Source organism: Leuciscus leuciscus (assembly GCF_965113295.1).
Source record: "Leuciscus leuciscus genome assembly, chromosome: 23".
NCBI classification, from domain to species: Eukaryota; Metazoa; Chordata; class Actinopteri; order Cypriniformes; family Leuciscidae; genus Leuciscus; species Leuciscus leuciscus.
The window spans coordinates 12,255,443-12,279,023 of record NC_138747.1 but is presented as its reverse complement, the minus strand read 5'-3'; the positions used below and the strand labels follow the sequence as shown (position 1 = coordinate 12,279,023).

At 37.9% G+C, this 23,581-nt stretch overlaps 1 protein-coding gene across 2 annotated transcripts; it reads right to left on the bottom strand.

Annotated features, from left to right (window-relative positions):
* Nucleotides 1-732: 732 nt before the first annotated feature.
* Nucleotides 733-19,553, bottom strand: myh7ba (myosin, heavy chain 7B, cardiac muscle, beta a). 2 transcript variants are annotated; one of them, XM_082156331.1, is made up of 43 exons: nucleotides 19,397-19,553; nucleotides 19,035-19,138; nucleotides 17,964-18,107; nucleotides 16,716-16,872; nucleotides 16,545-16,572; nucleotides 16,222-16,318; nucleotides 15,446-15,466; nucleotides 15,272-15,364; nucleotides 15,014-15,077; nucleotides 14,815-14,913; nucleotides 14,628-14,731; nucleotides 14,400-14,538; nucleotides 14,197-14,315; nucleotides 13,783-13,932; nucleotides 13,522-13,692; nucleotides 13,230-13,409; nucleotides 12,773-12,905; nucleotides 12,606-12,682; nucleotides 12,142-12,229; nucleotides 11,845-11,962; nucleotides 11,604-11,727; nucleotides 11,337-11,473; nucleotides 9,107-9,245; nucleotides 7,490-7,606; nucleotides 6,949-7,191; nucleotides 6,698-6,874; nucleotides 6,460-6,605; nucleotides 6,296-6,386; nucleotides 5,824-6,213; nucleotides 4,706-4,832; nucleotides 4,457-4,575; nucleotides 4,161-4,357; nucleotides 3,730-4,079; nucleotides 3,498-3,622; nucleotides 2,875-2,990; nucleotides 2,562-2,754; nucleotides 2,181-2,384; nucleotides 1,957-2,082; nucleotides 1,699-1,869; nucleotides 1,493-1,597; nucleotides 1,287-1,382; nucleotides 1,057-1,200; nucleotides 733-947 (listed from the first exon to the last, which is right to left on the bottom strand). In XM_082156331.1, exons 1-43 carry the CDS (start codon nucleotides 19,494-19,496, stop codon nucleotides 936-938), a joined length of 5,835 nt encoding a protein of 1,944 aa, XP_082012457.1. In that variant the 5' UTR covers nucleotides 19,497-19,553; the 3' UTR covers nucleotides 733-935. The 2 variants fall into 2 exon arrangements, with proteins under 2 accessions (XP_082012457.1, XP_082012456.1); XM_082156330.1 differs by lacking the exons at nucleotides 16,222-16,318; nucleotides 17,964-18,107; nucleotides 19,035-19,138; nucleotides 19,397-19,553 and having other exon boundaries at nucleotides 7,490-7,614; nucleotides 9,115-9,245; nucleotides 16,716-16,782.
* Nucleotides 19,554-23,581: the final 4,028 nt, after the last annotated feature.

Below are 23,581 nucleotides of genomic sequence, written 5' to 3'. Positions count from 1 at the left end.
AAAAAAAAAAATCCCATTGTTTTTGCCTATACATATAATTTCATGTCATTTTATTTTTTAAACAACTTAGTCCTGGCGTCCACTACAGAGGACATAGCATAACGTATGAATAAAATATTATTTTTCAAAAATGTTTTTTTTTTACCATTTGTTTATTGTGCTTTAAACAGTGTGATGACATGGAAAAAAACTAAATTCAAAAAACTTTTTTTCTTCTGGGTCTCAGGAGGATATAGCAATAGTCCAAACAGAAAAATGTTTTGAAAACCAGTCTGAAAGGAAACCATTTTATATATTTGCGCTATTGCTTTAATCTATTTTCATTAACTCGGATTTTAAAGGTGTGCGTAGTCTACTTTATAAATTAGAATGAATACTTTTTAATTAGGAATACTTAATAATTAAATAAAGTTAAAATATTATTTTTTAAAACAACTTAGACGAAGACTGCAAGACGCCAGTCACACGCAGCGCTACTCGCTTTACCGCATACAATCGTGGAATAAATAAATGTGTTGCTGACTATAGTAGCGCATTTCTAGTGGTACCAGTTAACTTTACTGGAAATGTATTGCTTTTGTGTTCCACGACCACTGCCATTTTGACCAGAGCAACAGGAAAGACCGCGACTCGCGAGCACCTGTAAGTTATTGTAAACACATTTGTTTACATTGTGGTATAGTCATACACTTATCCTTTTTTTGCAAAATACCTTGAACATCCTGAACAGGGTTTTAGAGTGACTGTGTTTTATCTTTTTTCTTAGTTTAAAGTCAGAGTTGTCATGAAATTGCAGTATACATTGGTAAATGAGGACAACATGAAATACACATTTCTATGGTCTACATAAACATAAACACACTTCTTTGCTCATAGCTTCTGGCACACACAACTGTTGCAGTGGGCTGTATTCATGGTAGAGAGGGGCTTCCTCTTCACTCTGCAAGCTGAAATGGGTATAAAAGATGATTATTCTAAATGTATTCAGTACAGCCTTAATGGGGAAAAAAGTAGCCAATATGTTGAAATGCAATATTCAAGACTTGAGCTACATGCCTTAGTAGCCTTGCTACCCAAGTCTCTGGTGCGGGTGCGTAGTTTATTCACTTGAGACTCTGCAGTCTCGGCTCGTTCCTCAGCATCATCCAGCTCATGTTGGATCTTCTTGTACTTGGTCAAGTTGGTATTAGCTTGCTCCTCCTACAATACAATCAGCAGGAACCATCAGTGATGTTGTTATAAGTATACATGAGATGTGGCACATTAAGGTTTATTTGTAGACTCACCGCTTCCTCTGCTTGTCTCTTGTAGGTCTTGACTTTGGCCTGTAGCTTGTCTATGAGTTCCTGAAGGCGAGCCATGTTCTTCCTGTCCTCCTCAGTCTGTAGAAACAGCAGGTGGTGCCACAGGCTTTGTTCTTTCAGGCTCAGTGCAACTCAAGCTATTGTACTAACTAAATTTAATTTGTGAATCTGTCTCATGGAGTTTGTACCTGATAGGTGAGCTCCTTGATCCTTCGCTCATATTTGTGGACTCCCTTCTGGAATTCATTGCTTTTTTTCTGCTCAGATTCCAGTTCATTCTCCAGGTCTCTCGCCTTGAGGAAAGTTTGTTTTATATTTTTGATAAGGTGCAGGCCATCATCGATGTCATTCAGGTTTGAATTATTTTATAGATGGCAAAAGTCATCATGCATACCTTGCTTTCCAGTTTTTGAATTTGCTTCTTGCCTCCTTTTAGAGCGATCTGCTCAGCCTCATCCAGGCGCATCTGCAGATCTTTGATGGTCTGCTCCATGTTTTTCTTCATACGTTCCAGGTGAGCGCTGGTGTCCTGCTCTTTCTTCAGCTCTTCCGCCATCATGGCAGCCTGCTCATTGGAAGCTTCATATTAAATTTCCTGTTCAATACACAACAATTTTTACCAAAAAAAATCCTCTCTATGCAAACTCCTCACATCAGTGATGGCTTTTTTGGCTTTCTCTTCTGCATTTCGGCCCTCCTGCACAGCATCATCCATCTCATTAGACAACGTGGAGAGATCACTCTCCAACTTTTTCTTTTGATTGAGCAGTGATGTGTTCTGGGGAGGCAGAAAGAATTAAATGCCTTGGTATTATTTGTTGTGTCTGCTAGGAAGAGTTGCCTTCTGCAAACCTTGATGGTAAATCTGGCCATTACCTGGGCATGCAGTAGGTTGACTCTCTCTATGGTTTCCAGGAGCTCAAACTCTGCCAGTTTGCGAGCACGATCGTTCTGCTCCAGCTGGCTTCTCAGTTCTTCCACCTCAGCTGTCAGGAGGTTGTTCCTGCGTTCAGTAATGGCACCCTGTTCCTTTAGTTCTTCATTTTGGTGAATAGTCTCATCCAGCTCAATCTGAAGGTCCTTTTCATTTAAAAGATGAATTTTATGTTATTTAGGCTTCAGTAGGTGACTATTTGTTTAGATCATTTTGTATATATATCATGATATTAAAATAATCCCAAACTGTTTTTATTTCCCACATTAATGATGCAATAGTTGAAATATGTTTGTTTTAACAGAAGCGACATTTGGATTTACCTTAACCTGTGTCTGCAGGTTACGGACCATTTTTTGGGACTCAGTGGCCAAGCGATTTGCATGGTTCAGCTGAACCTCCATTTCATTCAGGTCACCCTCCATCTTCTTCTTTACCCTGATGGCTTCATTACGGGTTTTTGTTTCTGCATCCAGGGTGGCTTGCATGGACTCTATGGTACGCTGATGGTTACGCCTAGTAAAGGTGAGTAAATAAGTTAGGAAGCCTTGTGGTTTAAACAATAGTGGCCGTATAATGGAATGGAGTAAATGGAAAATAATGGTTCAATAATCAGTCTTCCTCACTAGTTCTCACCGAAGATTGTCAATTTCCTCGTCTTTCTCAGCTAGCTTCCTGTCAATGTCTGCTTTGATCAGGTTTAACTCCAGCTGTATACGCAGAGTCTTACTCTCCTCATGCTCCAGAGTGCCCTGATACAAAAATAAGGTAAGAGAATTTAAGAGAATGAGAGTCCAAGTACCTTCAAGTCCGTATTGTGTTGATATTATTCTATATAGGCCAGTTTTAAAAACCTCAGCTGCACCTGTCAAGTTATTAATTTTTTATTTTTATAGAAGTATTCCAGTTTTTACTTGAATCAAACTGTCTTTTCTCTTTAATGCATACATACACTATGTAACCTTATCTAAAAAAAAAAAAAGACCCACTAAACAATTTTTTTCTTTCTGTTCAAGTAAATGCTCAAGTAAACAAGTTCTTTCTTTCAGTAAATGCTTAGCAAACTGGAAATTTCCCACTACCTTTATTTAAAATGTCACAATAATAATCATTGCAAATATTTACATTGATGGCTTAATGTTTGTTATTCACAATTTTAAGCAAATACTTAAATATATTTTTGGCGTAACATAAAAATTGACTCTGGATTTCATTTCTGGTTCTCAGCTACAAAAAGTTCAGACACAAAAAAACAGTACTTCAGCTTCCTCCAGTGCTGCTTGAATTTCAGTCTTCTCCATGTCCAAGCCCTTCTTGATCTTCTCAAGCTCATGAATAGTCTTGCCACCCTGGCTTATTTGGTCATGCAGGTCAGAAATCTCTTCTGTTAGAAACATGATGGCATTGATAAAAACACATTTTGTGACTGCCAATGTATGTTAATTTGACGTCATAGTATTTTCTCCATTCATAACCCTTGAAGTAACATACCTTGTAGATTTTTATTCTCCCGTTTGATGCTCTCCAGATGGTCCAGAGCCTCTTCATAAGAGTTCTTGAGTTTAAACAGCTCGGTGCTCAGATTACGAGACTCTTTCTGTGAAGATTCCAGCTCAGACTGGCACTCCTCGTACTTCTGCCTCCATTCTGACAGAATCTTGTCAAATTGCTTCTGCTTCTTGTCCAGGGCAGCAGCGGCTGCATTAGAGCGCTCCAGATCTACTACAAGATCCTCAATCTCTGTCTGAAGCCGATGTTTGGTCTTTTCTAGAGAGGAGCACTTGGCGTTTGTTGCCTCGACTTGTTCCTCAGCCTCTTGGAGGCGGGTGGCCAACTTCTTCCTGTCAAGTTTAGGAATATAATGATTCAGATTTAGGTTGAATGAAGCCAGTCATTATTGTCCTTCTATTCCACACACTCACTTTGCTTCCTCAAGTTCCTCTGTCTTCTGAATGGCGTCTGTCTCATACTTGGTCCTCCATTGGGCGACCTCGGCATTAGCCTTGGACAGTGCACGCTGCAGCTCAGATTTGCCCTCTTGCTCTTCATCATACTGCTCCCTCAGCAGATCACAGTCATGCCTGGATGATTGCAAGGCATGAGCCAAGGAATTCTTTGACTGAAAGGAGCAGATGCCAAAGACAAGTAAAATTACAAATTTGTTCCACATTAAAGCCAAAACATGTTAAGCAGTGAGGGGGAAAATGGTATCTCTTACTTTGGCTTCTTCATCTAGCTGTTTCTTGAGCTCGTCTATGTTTTGGCTAAGGGAATTCTTGGTACGCTGCAGTTGAGACACCAGAACTTCACGCTCCTCCAGCTTTCTGTGCTGTTCGCCTGTATTATGTAAAAAATTATGTAGGTTCAGAGCTAGTAGGGATATTAAATGTCTCAAAATCAGTGCATAGATGTCTGAGTGGTTCTTGTTAAGGTTGAATTTGTTCAGTAGGTAGTTTTTTTAGTATACCGCTTTCAGCCTGAGCGCGGGCTCGCTGCGTGTTGGTGTCACTGAGCTGTCTTTGGAGCTCCTCCACTTTGGCTTTTGACTCATTCATCTGATCCTCATAGAGGCGACACATTTTCTCACTGGTAGCCTGCAATATTTTTATATGATGAAATAATATAATCAATTGTTTTCAATAAATTGTCTCTTACATATATGTATATGAATGAAAATATATGAAAAAATACATATATGTGTAAATAAATATATATATATAATATAAATATATGCACACACATGCCACATACATATTATTTATTATATGTTTCCTGTCAGATGAATATTCCTTTATTTATTCCTTTATTTGCGTATCTTTACCAACACGTTGTTTTATGGAAAACCACTCGGTAATGATACTGACACAAAACTTTCTTCATATTTTTATTGAAAATAATGATAACTTGCAGTTAAGTGAGTGAGTCATGTTTTACTCAGTTCAGTTCATTTTAACTGTAATCAATTAACCTTAAAGTTTTTTATTACCCTTAGTAAATTAAAATGACTGTTAAATATAAGGCATTTGAATATTTTAATTGGAATTGTTTTAAATTATTGTTTCTTTTGCATTATTTATTTTATATATATTCATATAATAAAATTTTACAATAAAGTTAAATTTGTTAACATTAGTTAAAGCATTAGGTATCATGAACTAAGAATGAACAACAGTTTTCACAGCATTTATTAATCTAGGTTCATGTTAATTCATAGATGTACTATTTTTTGTTAATTCATGTTTGTTAATAATAGATTCACTGATGTTAATTCATAGAGCTTGAATTGTAAAAATATTTGATATTTAAAAATTAACATTAAGCTACATTAATAAATGCTGTAAATTATTGTTCATTGTAAATAAATGATACCTAATACCCATTTAAACTTATTGTGTAAAATTACATTTATAAATAAAATAAAATAATAATAGTACATACAAAATCAGTGCATGTAAAATTCACCCAACGAAGACTATTTAAACCTGAGCTCGAACTGAAATCAGCCCTTGATTTTTCAGTGTTAAAGTCAATGCTAAATTAATGCTCGTTAAATTAGATCAGAATGTGATGCATCATATTTTCCACCTTGCTCTTTGCCAGCTGCTCTAAATTTGAGGTGAGGTCATCCGCCTCCATCTTGGCCTCACTCCTCTCCTTCTCCAACTTCTGTTTGACTCGCTGAAGGCTGTCAATTTGCTCACTCAGTTCAGCCACGCTGTCTGCATGCTTTTTGCGCAGTGCAGCAGTCATAGCCTCGTGGCGCAATATGGCCTCCTCAAGGTCACGGCGCAGCTTTAGAAAGTCTGCCTCCCGTTTTTTATTCATCTCAATTTGGGCTGACGTGGCACCTCCGGCTTCCTCGAGAAGCTCGCTGAGCTCTTCAAGCTCTTTGGATGCATCGCCTCGCTGTTTCTCCGTCTTCGCTCGGGTGGAACGCTCTGCTTCCAGTTCCTCTTCAAGCTCCTCAATACGAGCCTTGAGCACAATGAAAGAACGAATGAAAATATGTTCTGACTGAGACATCAATTTGAAGATTAAATTGTCTAGTTTGATTTACCTGCAATTCCTTGATCTTTTTTTGAAGCTGGATGATTAATGCTTGCTCATCTTCGATTTTCGAACTGATTTGGTTCATTTCAAAATCTTTCCTACAAAAAATCCCCACAAATTAAGAACAGAAATGGTTTTATTTTACAGCATCTTGTCATATGATAATCTTACTTCTTTAGCTTTTCCTCTAATTGCTGCTTGTCATTTTCGAGGTCCATGACAGACTCCATTGACAGCTTCAGATCACCCTCCAGCTTGCGTTTGGCCCGTTCCAGGTCCATTCGCAATTTCTTCTCTTGTTCCAAGGATCCCTCCAACTAAAACAAGGAATTATATTGTATTACTGATTCCTGACTCATTCTAGATCTGTTAACGGTCCCTCTAACATTTATCCAACATATGAACGTACATCATCTACTTGCTGCTCTAACTTGGCTTTGGCCTTAGTCAGAGTGTTGACTTTGTCTTCCTCCATCTGCAAGTCATCCAACGTCTGCTGGTGACTCTCCTGTAAGGCCTTCTTCTCTTTGGTAAGCTTCAGAATAGTTTCATCCAAAGCTGCCATCTCTTCTATCAGATTCTTCACCTATGAAGAGGTATTTTGATTAGTTTAACAGACTTCATGGTGAAGCGGTTCATTTTTCTTCAGAATGGCCTCACCTTGTTTTCAGTGGCATGCTTCTCCTTCTCCAGCTTGGCCAAGGTTATCTCCAGATCATCCATGTCCTTTTTCAGCTCAGCACACTCATCCTCTAGCTTGCGTTTTTTTGCAAGAACGGTAGCGTTCATCTCCTCTTCGTCTTCCAGGCGTTCAGTCATCTCCTTCACTCTGGCTTCAAGATGAAACTTGGTTTTGATGAGCAGGTCACAGCGATCCTCAGCATCTGCCAGGTTATCCTGCTCCTGTAGAGCGATTTAAAAAAGTTAATTCAAGCATTTTTACACCTGAATATGTACAATTAATTTTATTATTTTTGGACTATTTCACAATTTATTGGGTATCAGCATTAAAACTCTGTACAATTGTAGATCTTTCACATCATCTTCTTTCCCTAAAACCTAAATAGATCATGTTAAAATGATTGACTTGGAGAAGAAAGGTAATTTTATACTTCTATGGCCACTGTAGCTCATTTTGTGGTGTTTATGATCAAACAGTGTTTGCCACTCGAACTGCAAACTGATATTGTATGAGACTTACTGCCTGAAGTTGCAGGGAAAGGTCATTCTTCTCTTGGATCAGGCTGACCTGTTTCTCCTCCAACTCTTTGCGTTTGGACTCTGATTTCTCTAGTGCCTCCTTTAGCTTCAGGAACTCCTCTTTTATGGCGCGTTTCCACCGAGCGGTACAGTACGGTACGGTACGGGTCGGTACCCTTTTATTTGCGTTTCCACTGCCAAAAGTTGAGAATGGTACCAAAAAGCCGAACCGTACCGTACCACTTTTTGGGTACCCTTCCGTTGGGGTACCTAGCACAGTGGTACGGTACTAAAAGGTGGAGCTAGACTCACTGCAGGACGTTGATTGGTTGACAGAGAATCGTCACTTGCGCGTGCTACGACGAGGGGAATGACAACATAAGAAGCGCCATTTTTTAATATACAGTTTAATATAATACTACTGTTACTGTGTCACGAAATGTAATTTTAAGAGTTTTTCAGGCGAGAATGTAGTTGTTTAAAGCTCAAATCTGTGGTTTATTTATAAAGATTATTTGTTTTTCCCCGGTTGTGAGATCCATGCGATCAGCGGGCGCTCGGCGCTCATGTTTCCCGGCTGGATGAGCCTTTCCTCGGCTAAGTTCTTCTGACGTTCGCCGATGACTCCGACGGTAGTGGTTAAACATGAGATATAATAATTCGTCTTGTGCAGACCTAACGGGCGATCTTTGGTCTCGTGAATATATAATTCGTTCCCTGTCAATCGTTTTGGCTGAGGGCTAAGTTTAGTTTCATATTATAGGCTATTTGTATTTAACTTTACTGTTGTAATGTTAGATTAGAGCGCAGCATTTGGACATTTGACTGAATTGTTTGCTTTATTTCTTATTGTATAGCTTCTTGTACCTTTTACTTAAACTTTTATATTGGCTATTATTGATAAAACTGAAATTTTACAAAAAGAAATATGGTTTCTTGTCATTTTCTTATTACAAGATTAACACTGATGTTTATTGCAACATTTGTACAAATGCATATATTGCCTGTAATATGTGTAATTATTTGTATTATTTAAACGAAAAGAGGTAACGTTAGGGTTGTGTTTTAAATTTCGTTTTGTTATAACGTTAAATAGAATAACGTATAACGTGCAGTGAATAATCAATATGCGTTGTGCATGAACCACATTTGTGTCCCTATAATGTTTAATTTATTTAAATGAAAACGAAAAGAGGCAGAGTAGTGTTTTATAACATATTTCGTTTTATTGTTGCTTAAAATGTACATACAGAGTAACAGAGATAACCGGAGTAGCAGAGCGAGCTGAGTGACCTTTTAAGAACGCGCTGTACCATTTGCATGTAGGAGTCGCACATGGCAAGTACAAACTTTGCGTACTTAATATTGAGAAAAGCCTAATGTCGGCGCTTGTCTTCTTGTGACAAACATGTCGAGGAGCAAGAACAAGATCTGCTGTATATGTCATCCATTGTAGTTTACTATGTTCTTCTTCGCGCGAAAATGACGTCGATCGAAACACCACGCCCATCAAGTAAGGGTACTGTTGGCAGTGGAAACGCTAGCCAGATCATGGTTAACAGACCCGAACCGTACCGTACTGTACCGTACCGTACTGTACTGCTCAGTGGAAACGCGCCATTATAAGAGCGGCCAGCTCTTTTTCTGTGGCTGCGCTCCTCAGCAGGGGCTTGATTTTGAAGAAAAGTTTCATCCACGGCCAGTTCTTCACAGTGTTGAAGGCCCGAATATTCCACTGGATGATCATCAGAGCCTCCCTAATGACAAAAGGCAGGTATAATCAGGCATGTCAGTCTACTTGGTGGCCATCTTGGTGATACAAGTACAGCTCCTTTATAGTTAAATTGGGGGCAATTGAAAACTGTTGGAATTAAGTTTTACAATTTTGTTTCTTTAAATCAAATTATGCTAAAATACTCTATTTTTTAAGCTGGTCCAGTTACATCATGTCCTTCAGCCACCATTTTGAACTCGACTATTTTAGGTTTTACTGTCTCTAGTCCAATTCTTTTTTTTTGCATTTTTTTTTTTACAATACAATTAGTTTTTGTTTTACAGTTGCAGTTTTTGTCTCATTTATTGTAACAAGTATTTCTGCAGTCTTATCATTCATCTATATTTAAACTATAAATACACTGTATTAACTACATGAACAAACTATTGATACATCATGGGCAGTGTTATTTTAGTATTATTTATATACTTTTATTGTATTTATTAATATATTTTCACTTCTTTTTAATTGTCATTACATTTTAGTATGTATTTTATGTTAGTTTTTTTTAACTTCAGTTAGTTGCCAAGGCAACATTTCTAATTTTAAATATTTATATTTAATTTTATTTGAGCTTTATTTCAGTTGGTAATAGTTTTAGTTAACAATATCAACACTGATCATGAGAAGACTGTCACCCCCATATGACCCACTGGCTTATGTCCATGAATGCATGAAATGAGGCTCATTTTAGTTAGTCTATTACTGGGGCGACTTTCAGATGTCATGCACTTACTGTCACAGTTCTGCTGTTACTACTTTGGAGATGACGGCATAGAATTTGGTCTGATCAAATAGCTGCCGTGCATCTGTGCCCCAGGCCACCCAAAAGGTGAAGTGCCTAATATTTATTTAGAAACCGAGGCCTTCTGTTGGACCAGCGGCTTTAATCCTTTGCCAGTCTGCAGATATGCTTTCAATGTGGTCCTTTAGAGGCACAGGCGCCTTGGCAAAACAGATCTTTGAGAAGGGAGCTGGCCTGTATTTTTAGTGGGGAGTGGGGTGAGCAGCTGCCATGTGACCCACTGAGCCTATAAGCTTTAAGGACACTGTCTGCATTGTCTAATAAAGGGAAAGGGTGGAGGTCATGGATATGGACATGGAAAACCTTACATGTTTCACAGAGAGTGTCGGAGCGTATGAAGGGTCTCGGCCATACATGCACATGGACAAATGCATATCTGAAGACACACGCCTCACACACTCCATCCACATGGCCCCAAAATACCTCTCATATGTTAAGGGTTGAGAGGTATCATGTGACAACAGCTTGTTGCTATCTTTATTAGGAGTGAACCTGTTGGATATCAGTATAGTTTTGTGAATATTTGTGTAGGGCGGCATCATTTCAGAGTTAAAATATGGAGAATATAAGAGCATGGAAGCCATTTTCTCTATACTAGTGGATTGAAAGCAGGTAAGAGCTGTTAGCAGGGTAAAGCTGCGGTCACATTTACTTTGGTTCTGCGCATTTTCGAGGTCACGAACATCTGTATTAATCTGCACGATCAGGAATTTTGCCTTGCAGATGCTGCATCGGGTTCATAGTGGTCACCCGAATTCACAGCATTGTGACTTCTCTGTGAGCTGGGCTTCAAAAATCACTACACTCATTTTTGCCCGTGAAATTTTGCTAATGTGACTGCACTTTAAAGCTGAATATGTAACCTTCATATTTCACTTCATATTTTTTATTCAGAAAAATCTCTAAATCAATTTACAATGGCCCCAAAATATATTTTGCCACTTAAACCACACTTAACATCTTCAAACAAATGATGATAGAGCTTTTCTTAGTACTACTTTCTTTGCTTTTGTGAGCCATTTTAGCAATTATTTTTGACCTACTGGGGTCAAAGTGATGGATGTTCCACTAACTTTTGATAATCAGAAAATGTTCAATTAAATTGTCAAACTACTTTACAGAGACTTTTTTTTGGTGCAATATCTTTCTTTAAAATGTTATCTAATACAATGACTTTCATTCATTTTTAAGTGTGACTTAAATGTCCAAATATGTTCAGGGGCATCCATTTTAATGTTAGTAGCAATTTTGCATGGAATCGCGTATTACTTGCTCTCCATCATATTCTTCAGCTCCATCCTCATGATCTTGCCACGGCTGGCGGCCTGCAGCAGAGTGAGAACTTTAGCCAGACGCTCGTCCCTCATCTCCTCTAGGTGTCCCAGCAGACCGGCCTTAAAGAACACCTGTAATGCAGAGACACAGACTGTTGATTTAGACAATTTTGTCTTCTGTTCAGAGTAGCGCCTCTGATTGATGTCCCATTGCTTGAGGCTCAAAGCAACAAACACTCTTACTATCTGAAGTCTGACTTGCCTTAGTATGCCCAAATCTATATTGATTATGGTCAATTTCCAGTGAAGCCAGCAGTTTCTCTGCAGCCTTCCTGCTGTCCACAAACTTGTCATCAGGGATAGCGTGAGGATTCAGAATGCGATATCTTTGAAATGGAGGAATTTACACATCCTCATTGTTTATGCCATATGGATTATATAGTAATGTATAGTGCCTTTATGTATTTCTGAACACAAAGTGTGTAAACAGTAGCTCATCTTACCGTTGTTTGAATTCGGCATAAATAATTCTGTTAGGAAATCCCTTCCTGCAAATACGAATGCCCTCCAGCACTCCATTACAGCGCAACTGGTGCAGCACCAGGAAAGCGTCCATAATTCCTGCAAATAAGACGAAAATGTTTTAGTTAGATGTTTGTGCTGAGGTTTTGCAGCTTGGATACTTGTTCAGACCATTGTTTTAGTGTAACATAAAGCTGTGATTTTGATTGATGCTCAGAAATAGTGATTTTCATGAAAACCCTGTTGGTTTGGATGTGTTGAAGTGCTCAGTGCAGCACCTGGAGTTTTGGTCTCATTGGGGATGATGCAGCGCACAAAATGGGGCTGAGTGCTCCGCAAGTTTGTCATCAACTTGTTGAGATTCTCCTGTAGGTGAGAAGCAATCAAGGGACACACTCCTGTAAGTCATGTTGTACAGCAGTGTTTCTACATTTTACATGCTAAAAGCACATGCATTCAACAAATGCAAAGGTGTCGTTCTCCTCAAAACAACATTGTCAAGTGTGTTTCTAGACTTACCTTGAGTTGTTGATCTTTGTGGAAACAGACAGAACAGGAGCCAGCACAGACTTAAAGTGATGTTCATGTGTCATTTCTCTAAACATCACTGCAAGTCTTAACTGCCTCCCTCTTAGTACTGATGAGTTTAGATTTTTTGTTTTAATGACAATGAATAATTATTTCTGTTTAATATCAGTTTCTACCTAGCGCAAGAAGCAGAAAAGTCTTGTTATATTCCCACCTTGTGTAGCTGTGACACTGTCTGGAAGGAAGCAGCCTTTTTCCTCTTTTCTTTGCCCCCTGTTTTTGCGTCAGAGGCTAAAAGGAAAAAGTTTAATTTAGAATAAGTATTCTATGGTTTAGAAAAGAATTGTGGTATATTTCAGACAGAATGTGTGGTTTATTTACCTGAGTCAGAGCTAACATAATTATCATAGAGACAAGCCAGAAGCTTGTTGGCTGATTTCTGGAAACAGACTACCACTGTTTCATTCAGGGGGTCTTTGTTTTTGTCTAACCAACCAATAATATTGTATGGCACCTGAAATTCAGATAAAACTCTTTTTAAGTAATATTCAATATCTTTTTTCAGCAGGGTTACTTAAAAACAGCTTAAACCAGCCTAAACTGGTTCCGCATCCTAGCCTTGCTGATTAGCATTTTTTTAAAGAGCACTTTTCAGCTTGCCAGGCTGGAAGACCAGCTTAAACCTGCTAAAGCCAGCAAACTGACTGGTTTAAGTTGTTTTTCAGCAGAGAAAGTACCAAAAATAATCTAAAATACATAATATACTTTTAATATCAGGTGCTACCTAAGAGACCTTAAATTTAGTCTTGTTCAAGCTCTATTATTGGTACAAACTCACCACTCCTGCGTAGTGACCCAGCTCAAAATGTGCCTCATACTTTCTCTTCTTGTCAGGCCTTGGCTTTTGGAAATTGGCAGACTTGCCAAGGTGATTGTCAAACAGCTTAGCCTTGAAGCTGTTGTCGGAAGCTTTAGGGAACATGCACTCCTCTTCAAGGATGGACATAATTCCTAAGGGCTAACAAAGAGAAAAAAGCTCAAAAGGGTGTAATAATATTCTTGGTACATTCTGTAATAAAAATTATTTACTATTATATTCCTATCATATTTAAAAAAAAAAAAAAAAAAACCTTTTCAATGAGGTCAATGCAGGCTTGGAGGTCAAGCCCAAAGTCGATAAAGGTCCACTCAATGCCCTCCCTTTTGTACTCCTCTTGTTCCAGGATGAACATGTGGTGGTTGAAAAACTGTTGCAGTTTCTCATTGGTGAAGTTGATGCAGAGCTGCTCGAAGCTGTTGAGCTGTTGAGAGAATCCACATGACAGATGCACAAGTGTGAATGCCGGCGGAAATCTAGATAAGTGCGGTGTGGAATTTCGAGAGTCACTCACCTCAAAGATCTCAAAGCCGGCGATGTCCAGCACTCCGATAAAGAACTGCCGTGGCAGAGCGGTGTAGAGCGTCCTATTTATACGTCCCACCAACCACTTGAACATGCGATCATAAGTGGCTTTGGCCAGAGCTCCCAAGGCATAGTTAACCTGGTGGAGCCACACAATGTGTGTGGAGCACATAAGACCACAGCTGTCACTTACATGGATTGCAACAGTTGCCTGGATACCAGGCTGATTTCTCAGGCTTATTTATTCCTTGTATCTCAATAGATCAACAGTAAATGTCAGGGGTTTCGACATGCATTAATATTGACAGCAAATAATCATTATTATTCCCCCCAAATTAGTATTTTTTTCTTTCTGTAACTATAGACACACATCCATAGACAGGATTTTGGGAACACTTCTCACCTGTTCGACATTCTGTCCTTTAACCACATACTCGTTGCCCACCTTCACTCTAGGGTGCAGAAGACCCTTCATGAGGTCTGCTGAGCTAACACCCATCAGGTAGGAGGCCTTATCAGCACCTGGAAAGATAATTTCATTTAAGTTTTGGACCATATTTAAGGCATATTTTTAATAGACAAGTCAGGTTATGGATTTACACTCACTTTCAGTGCCATCGGTCTCTGCCTGCTCCTCCCGCTGCTTCTGTTTGAATTTCATGTTCCCGAAGTGCATGATGGCGCCTACTATTTTATAGCAGCCGTACTTTTCTTCTGGAGTAAAGCCAAGGATGTCCATGGCATGCTGGATGAAAAAGAGAATGATTTTGCAGGCTATTTTTATTTTTTTTATTTGGTCTTTGTAGGTGATCAAATACATTTTTCACAGCTTACATCAGTAGCCATAAGTTCCTGCCCATCATCCATGCTCTCCACCGTTGTCACTCCTTGGGAGCAAAAATGGTAGTCATAGGGATTTGAAGAGACCAGAAGCATGTCTGAAATCCACAAGGAAAGAATGAATGAAGGATTTTCTTGAATAATAGGTCAATAAAATACACAATTATAGCATTTATCATACCAAGAAGTTCAGGCTTCTTTTGTGACATGATCTGGTAGAAGATGTGGTAACTTCTCTCTCCAGGCTGCTGAAATATAACTCTGGATTTTTCTAGTAGATCTATACAAATAATTTGAAAAAATCACTGCACTGTCAGGTTTTACATTTTAGAATAACATGAACTAGAAGGGCATCATCATTCTTTGAACAATTTACTTACACAAGTCAATGTCAGCGGAAGCCAGTTTCCCTGTTGGTCCGAAATGGATCCTGATGAACTTACCCTAGAGCAAGAATTCGGAGCAGGAATGTAAATTAATTTGCACATTATGTATTATCTTATGACGCTTATGGTTGAACATCATGATAATATGCAGTCATTTTAATTTTACAGTATGGTAAAATCAGTCTTTTTGTGTATGTGAGAGGAGCAGACTTAGGAACTACAACATTGGTCTATATAGTGTCAGATACTCACAAAACGGGACGAGTTGTCGTTCCTCAGTGTCTTGGCATTTCCAAAAGCCTCCATTGCAGGATTAGCTTCAATGATCTGGTCCTCTAAAGTACCCTGGGAGAAGTAGTTTTATAATTGATTGCTCAATTTTTTCCTGTTTATGCAGTATTTCTCCATGGATGAAGATATACTCACCCCTGTTTTAGTTGCAGGGGCCTTAAAAAAAAAACAGCAACAAAAAAGATTTTTGTTTTGTTAAACATTACATATTTCTCAGCTTCTATTTTTATTATATTATTCTATTCTATATTAAATAAACTGATTGTTTAATATGAATGTGATAAAGTGCATGTAACATTTTTAAATGACCCATTTCTAAGTATTCAAGTTTTACTTAAAATGCTAATTCATAGACTATTATGGGTTAAGAATTAAAAAACGGGGTAAAATCTTGTTAGCTCACATCAAATACAGCAAAGTATTTAACTATGATAATCAGAAGAAAAAAAATATTCCGTGAATAATGGATTTTGAAATGGAGTGTAAAAACTGTAATCTAGGAAACAAAGATGTTGGGCCAGCTTGAAATGTTAATCACAAGTTTGTTTCACAGAAAAACTTCAAGAACAAGGAGGAAAAATGCAGGAGATGATGTGCTGAGGATAAGCTATTGAAAACACAGTGTCAGGTTAACCCCACAAAAACATTTGGGGAAACTGGCAAAGACATATGCAAATGAAAGGGAGAGTCAAACCTCAGTCTAGATGTCCATTTACATTTATAGAAAAACAAGTTACAATACATAGAGCTAAAGTCACTGTAAAATTGTGCCAGACACCTAGATGAGGAACGACTTCAAAATGATAATGACAAACACTTGCCAGCATGAGAGGTAAAAAAAAAAAGAAAAAAAGCTGATTGAAAAAGAAGAGGGACATGATGTGAGGGAAACCGAGAGAGCGTTGTCTTACTCCTTTTTTAGTTGGCGCCTCACCCAGGGCCGCTACTATGGCAAAATACTGAATTACACGTTTCGTGTTTACCGTTTTGCCAGCACCAGATTCTCCGCTATGAGTATCAAGAAATGATTGAGTGACAAGACATTGAAAAAGAAAAAAAGCAAGAAAGATACCATAGCAAAGAACATTAGAAAAAACAGTGCAACAAAATGTTCTTAAAAAAAAAAATAAAAAAAAAATTGTTCTAAGAATAATCAAAAAAAATGTTTTACCAGACTGAAAATGTGTGTGTTAATGCAACAATACAGAATGTGTACAGATATGTCCAAACTTACGTGATTAGCATGGACTGATTATCCCGATCTGTGTAGGGAAACAATAACACAATTTTAGGTCATAAAGGGCTTTTCTCCATTGGATAAAGTATGATAGGAGAAAATGATCCCTCCTGTAAGCTATAGTAGAGGGCAGGGAAGAGACAAGCAATCCTTTAATTTAATACTTACTGCGCAACATGTCATTGTAGGCATTGTCAGCGATGGAATAGATGTGAGGTGGAGCCTCGGAGCGACGTTTGCCTTTGTAAGAAGCCACTACAAGGGACGTGTAGACGGGAAGCAATTTATATGGGTTCACGGTCACACAGAACAGTCCAGAGTACGTCTGCCATGAGAGGATTTGACAAGATTAATCTCAGGTACGGTATTTAGTCACAATAAATGACCAATTCTTTAGGCCAGGTTTTTTTTTTTTTTATCTAGGTGGATAGAGAGATGGAGCAGAGGGTTGAATTTTTTTTTTTGATGATGCTTACATTTGCAAAGCCAAAAAATAATCATTATATAAAGAAAAATATACTTTTACAATTCAATTTTATTTAACAAATTGTTTTTTGGTAAAAATGGCAATGGTACATTTAGCGAAATTTTGGCTTCATGCTTTGTTAAAGTTAAATTAATATTCTTTCTTTTTTTTAAATCCAAAATAGTCAATTGACTTGAAGTTGCCAAATAATAATTGCCAAATGACTTGAAGTTGGACCCCCTGGGGCTGAAGACCCCTAACTTAAAAATAAATATCCTCAGAATAAAAACAGAGGAAAAAGGTAACTTTATTTCTCATAATGTGACTTTTTATATACAGCCCGATCTCAGAAAATGTAACTATTTTAAAAGATGGCGATTTCGTATGAATTTGTACGATTTGATTAGTACGGAAATATTTTTTTAAGGAAAAGATAGCAAGAAGGTCCATCCCTAAAACGAACCATCAGTGAGGCGTATGCATATTGAGTGATAAAATTTGAATGAGATTGTACAAATTCGTATGAATTAGCCACCAATTCACCTTAATGTAAAATAGTTACAAACTTATAATTTACAATGTGACTTTATTTTTTATGCTAACTTCACTATTAACTTTTTTTCCATTTATACAGACTTCCATATTCTAGTTTTCCCATGTGCACAATCTGTTTAAATGCACTTCAGGAAACCGTAAACTGAGAAAACCCTAAGTTGACTTTATGAGATACTTTGAATATGGCAGTTATAAAGGACATGCCTGTAGGGAATTCACTTGTATTTGTCCCTTGGCAAAGGCAAGTGTTAAATTCATTACTGTGACTGTAAAGTTCTATGAATAGTGCCGCCCCTCTATGTTTAATGCCCCGGTCAGGTTATTTGTGGCATCAAAGATTAGTGAGAAAGGGCAGATCTTTTCTTTGCTTTGAGCTGTGATGTGATGGTACCAACATAGATCATCCAACTGCTGTAGCGCCTCCGCAGATTACAGAGCACCGAAGCTTCATTCAGGTGTGTGAGCATGGCCATGTCCTCTATCATGTCAAACTTCGGTGGGTTCATCTGTTGAATGTCATCATCCTTGACAGTTAAGCACTACAGGATTCAGAGGGAATAAATACAGAGTAAGTAAAGGGTCAGAACATGGTTGAAGATAACATGGGACAGGAAAAACAACTTATTTATTATGCCTATTCCTTATTACATGGCTCTCTGAACATTTTAATTGTGATTGGCCAATCGCACATTGAGCTGTCAAATATTTTTATATTTTTAAATGACCGCTAAACTAGATCAAAGTTCCTCATGTCAACATACCGGTGCTACTTTCATGTCTCTCGTATCACTCCGCTGACTTTAACGCACTTTGAAATAGTTAATGTCGCCATCTGGCGACTCAAAACGGGTTACTAACCTACTACAGCTTATACAAATGGTCTCAGAAAATACTCTAAACATTATTATTGTTTAAATAGCCTATGCTAAATATAAAACCTTTGATAAATGACGAGGCTTAGAAGAAAACCAAAACATTGATCGGAAGACCGTCGAACAGGTAATGCAAAGTGCTGGATGATGACTTGAAATAGAGGACAAGTTACATTGATAAACATGGTTGTTAACTAGTTAATTGTTTAAAAATTGCTAACTTGAATGGCAGGTTAAGATAATAATACAAATGATAATATGGCCCTATAATTAAATATCTTACGCAATGTTGGCCTTTTACATTGTAAAGGGTTGGGTATAGTCTATTTTCCTTAGGCTAATTGTAAAATAATTTAAACTCAAAACAATATTTCATGTCTATATAGGCTATTTATGTTTAAGTCATTATCGCACAATAAAACATTAGCCTACAATTTAATTTCATTAATAGTTGCATTGATTCTACACCACTTAAGTCAAAGCCCTAATGCAGCTAAAGTTAATTTGTTTTGGCATATCTGCAAATCATTAAATTCAGATGTCCTCATTTGATCGTTTTTGCATGATAAATCGAATTCCATTAAAGAGTCTTACCTTTCCATCCTTCGTCTCAACGATGACTTTGTCACCATCAATCTCCCTGATTTCCACCTCAATGTACGCGTCCTTTTCATCTGGTATCCAAGCGCGTTTCTTTCCTGCGCACAAGGAAGTCTGTCAATATCCATGCGTCGAGAAAGTTTATCGTTGGTTTGTTTGCTATGAATCCAGTATTCAATGCCAAATTTATTTCAATATGCCCTTTTCAACAGTAACAGTTTAAGATCCTAACATGCAATTACGAACACCTAAAAGCAGCCGCGTAAACCAGATGCCAAGTATTTCAAAGAGAATTGAAGTGTTCGTATCCGCTGTAAAACAATAGTTGAAGTCACTTGAAAATGTATTTCAAGTACCATCAAACGCCACAGTTTGCGCTGCCAGCAGCTCCAGGTTGGATTTGCGCAGAAACGGTGCAGCTTCTCCAAACTCCTTCATATCCAACAGTCTCGACATGATGATAAATCCACCGCTCCTTTACTCGCTAAAGAAAAAATTATTCCAGATACCTTAAAAGAAGACAAATATTTTTGGTTACACTTTGAATTCAATAATTAGCCTAAGTAAAATGAAAACAAAAAAAGTCAAATAGTAGCCTACAAACTTTAACATAGAGGGAATAATCACAAACAATTACAGTTTAAATTAAATATATGTTCCAGGAGGTGTATTATGTAATAAAACTAAGCATTGCATTACTGACACAAAATAAAAGTTTAAGTTTTAAGAGTCTGATTTGATAGCATTTTATGATTCCTGTATTGTAGTATAAACAAATGATCAATTAAATGAAATGATTCAAAGTGTCCAGTCATAATTTGCTAACTGACCTTAACACGGACTGAACGGGTGGAGTGGCCAAACTCCTTTTATCATCTCCTCCAAGGTCATGGTCACAGAAATTATCATGTGTCACCTCCTCCACCGCCTATTGGTGCTCTACTGTGTGCCCAAACTGACACAAAAGGGCAAGCCGCATTTTTATCTTTACCCAAACCCAAGCTTAGTTATTTCTATGGCAGCATTATAATGCAGACTAAGTGAGTGGAGGGCTCTGATTAGAAACTAATCAATACGTTTATTTTATTTGTATTATTTTTTTTTTTTTACATTTTCATTTTTGATAATTATGTAGTTACAGAAGTTAAATTAAATTATATTTTTTCAGCTTTTTGACAGTAAAAACAGCAATCATTAGACTACAGCAATAAAAGCAATTAATATTTAATGACAAAAAATTATATTCGTTTTTTGAGATATGCTGTTTTTAATTTCATGTTTTTAGCTGTTATGTGTTGCATGTTTCTAACTTCAAAATGATTGCCTGTTATGTAAAATTTTATAAGTAACTAGTTAGTTTATTTTCCTGTGAACACCATCATTTCTATCTGTGACTATCGTCAAACAATATCAATCAAGCCATTATCAGATTGAAATAGATGCATGTTTAGTGCTAATTGAGACAGTATCAGCTTTGTAACTGCTTTCACCATAACACATGTGCACAAATATGCATCATCTTAACACTTATGTTTTTAATAAATGCAATAATAATTAACATATTTCACGGTTAATAATTTCATAATTTTCACTGTTAATAACTTTTCTTCGAGTTATATTTTGTTTTCAACACCAACAATCATCTGAGCGGCTGTGGTCACTGCAAAATTCCCCCGGCCCCTGCTTGGATAAAGGTTACAGAGATCCACTCAGCGGCAACAAGCAACACCCTTACCATTGGCTCTTTAACATCTCTTTAATAACTCGTCAACAATTCTCTCCTCAACATACAGGACAAGTATTAGGTGAACATAATGGCCATGTGTTCGGTCTTCTCCCTTACTCTAATTGCTTGTTTGCGGAATCCTTTGTTGTAAACGCCAGCGGAGAGAGGCATTGTGTGTGTGTGTGGCCACAGTAAATGCAACTCTAGACGAAATTACTAAAGGGTCCCTTGAGCTTGACATGATATGGGACGCTAAAAATACATGCTAATATAAGCCAAGATGCACTGCTCTTAATGATAATAGCAACATAATTGAGATGGATTTTCTTTCCATGATGGAAATGAGCACAATTTTCTGATTGAGTTGAAGGAAAATCAGTACAATAACTCTAAATCTGTCATAAATGTAGCATTAAGGCTTGGGGAAAACACACCAGGCAAATTTTTTTATATATTTTCTTAAAGGGATAGTTCACCCAAAAATGAAAATTCTGTCATCATTTACTCACCCAAACCTGTATGAGTTTCTTTCTTCAGTTGAACACAAAAGAAGATATTTTGAAGAATGTTGGTAACCAGACAGTTGACGGCACCCATTGACTTCCATAGTAGAAAAAAAATGCTATGGAAGTTCCTACCGTCAACTGTTTGATTACCAACATTCTTCATAATATCTTCTTTTGGGTTCAACAGAAGAAAGAAACTCATTTGGAACAACATGAGGGGGAGTAAATGATGACAACATGTACATTTTGGGGTGAACTGTCCCTTTAAGATAGCAGTTACATGTGGCTTCAGACCTTCTCAATAATTCACACATCCAGGCCACTTCACTGCTGACTCACATTTTTGATGTACGAAACGGCAGGTGTGGCGCAGAACTTTCCAGACAAAGTGCTAAAATAACAGGCCTAAATTCAGCTTATAATGCAGGCAGCCAGTGCTAGTTTTCCACTATGGTGTCAGTGCAGTAATTGAGCGTGCTGGAGAGGAGCGCCTCTTTTTACACACCGGCCCCTGTGGATCTGACCTTGAGATCAGTGTCCTTGTATGTGGAAAAGGGGTAAAGAGTGTGGACCAAAGGGGAGGGGGCTCATAGTGTCCCGATATAGACAAGAATACTCCATCCCTGCGTCATGCCAAAGGCTGACATTCCTGACAAAGAGCAATAGACAAGGGCTATTGTTAAAGACTGCTTATTGTTTAAGAAAGAAATCACTCAACAAAGTTACAAATTTACAGGACGCAGACAGCATTATGAACATAATGAATAGCATTATGATCTATGAAATGTTGAAACCTGTTTCTGCTGTAGTTATCAATCTTATGGCAGTTTAGTGGAATAACTACAAATGATTGTTGTTGTTGGGACTTCAGCTATCTTTTGGCTAAGCAAGGAGTGTTACATTGATGACTGAAACTTTCTTGCGCTTCATTTAGATATAGCAGGCCAGTTGAGGGCTATTCTGGGACGCTTCATAAGTGTGGCAGCTGCGTTATGTACAGCCTCACTTGCTAGTCTGTGCATAAAAACGTTGACAGACAGATAAAACGTGAGAGATAATGAAATCAGAGGATGCCTGTAACATTTCAGATCCTTCTATGTACACGCAACATTTAGGAAGATTAAAATAACTGTTAAATAGCCCCAGTAATTCAATAACACAAGCTCAGAAACATTTTAAATGAGCCAGACTTTTGTGCATGCATATTTATCTGCATGTTTATCGGTTGTTGCGAAACAGTGGAGTTAAGTCACATCATCCCCATTGAAACAGGGATTCCTGGAATCAAAGTTGCAATTGCAGTTGGGTCACAGTTGTTTTAGATCATCGTGCACCAAATGCCAGCAGGCTTAGACACTGAAGTGGAGGGAGGCTGAGATTTACAGGCACACACACACTTTTAAGGGGGTAGACCACCACACATACATACCTAATTTGTCACGTAAGACCTGATAATTCAAATAAACGCCCAGCCCAGCAAGTGGTAATAGGAAAAATAGTAACGCATGTCAGTGTTTCAAATAAAATAGTGCCTAGATGAGAATGCACTGGTGCCAGTTAGCAGCAGCCACTCCATTCAGTTTGGACGTCGGCTAATCGCTGTGATTGTCCACAAAACCTTTCGGCAACTGTGCTGTCTCTGTTGCAAGTCGTCAATCCATATGAGGGGGGACGGAAAAGCATATTGAGGAGACATGAGTTAATACCTCAGCTCTTCATTAATCTCATCCAATACCGTGAGCAGAGCCTAACACAAACACACAAACAGGCAATGAGTCAATTAGTCTTTAAGCAAGTGGTGGATAAAAAGACCACTGTGGCTTTGTTTAGACAATAGTCTGTCTTTCACTGGTTTAAGTCATGGCCTTTGGCCCTAGCTGGGGATACCAGCATCTTTAGCTGTTTTTCTATTTATGTCCTGTCATGACATGCCTTTGTTCGGCTATCTCACCGCCACGTGGCTTTATCTAAACCAATGCAGACAAGCGGTCGCACTTTGGGATATCGCAGAAAATCCCTGCCTGGTTTCAGTAATGCATTAAGCATCCCTAGACTGATGTGGTGATGATCATCAACATAACTGTTGTAGGAAGATTCACTGGTGCTTTTTGTCCTCCTTGATGAGGTTTTCATTTTACACAGTTGAAATTATGGAGGCTTTTAAAGGGATAGTATTGTAAATCGTTTTAGGAGGCAGCAACAATTGTTGTTTTGTTTTTATTTCATTTAAATGATCTACACCAGAGGTTTATTTTTTTTCCTGATGCCAAGGGCCCCCTAAGATGATAATCCCCTTGAAAAGGACCTTC

Excerpts from the sequence above, each read along its gene's own strand:
- myh7ba (XM_082156331.1), bottom strand. The coding sequence starts at position 19,496 with ATGTCGAGACTGTTGGATATGAAGGAGTTTGGAGAAGCTGCACCGTTT. Across the intron at positions 7,192-7,489 it reads TTTCCCTGCAACTTCAGGCA|GAGCAGGATAACCTGGCAGA; the intron begins GTAAGTCTCATA and ends ATCGCTCTACAG. Across the intron at positions 1,383-1,492 it reads TCAAGGAGCTCACCTATCAG|ACTGAGGAGGACAGGAAGAA; the intron begins GTACAAACTCCA and ends CTGTTTCTACAG.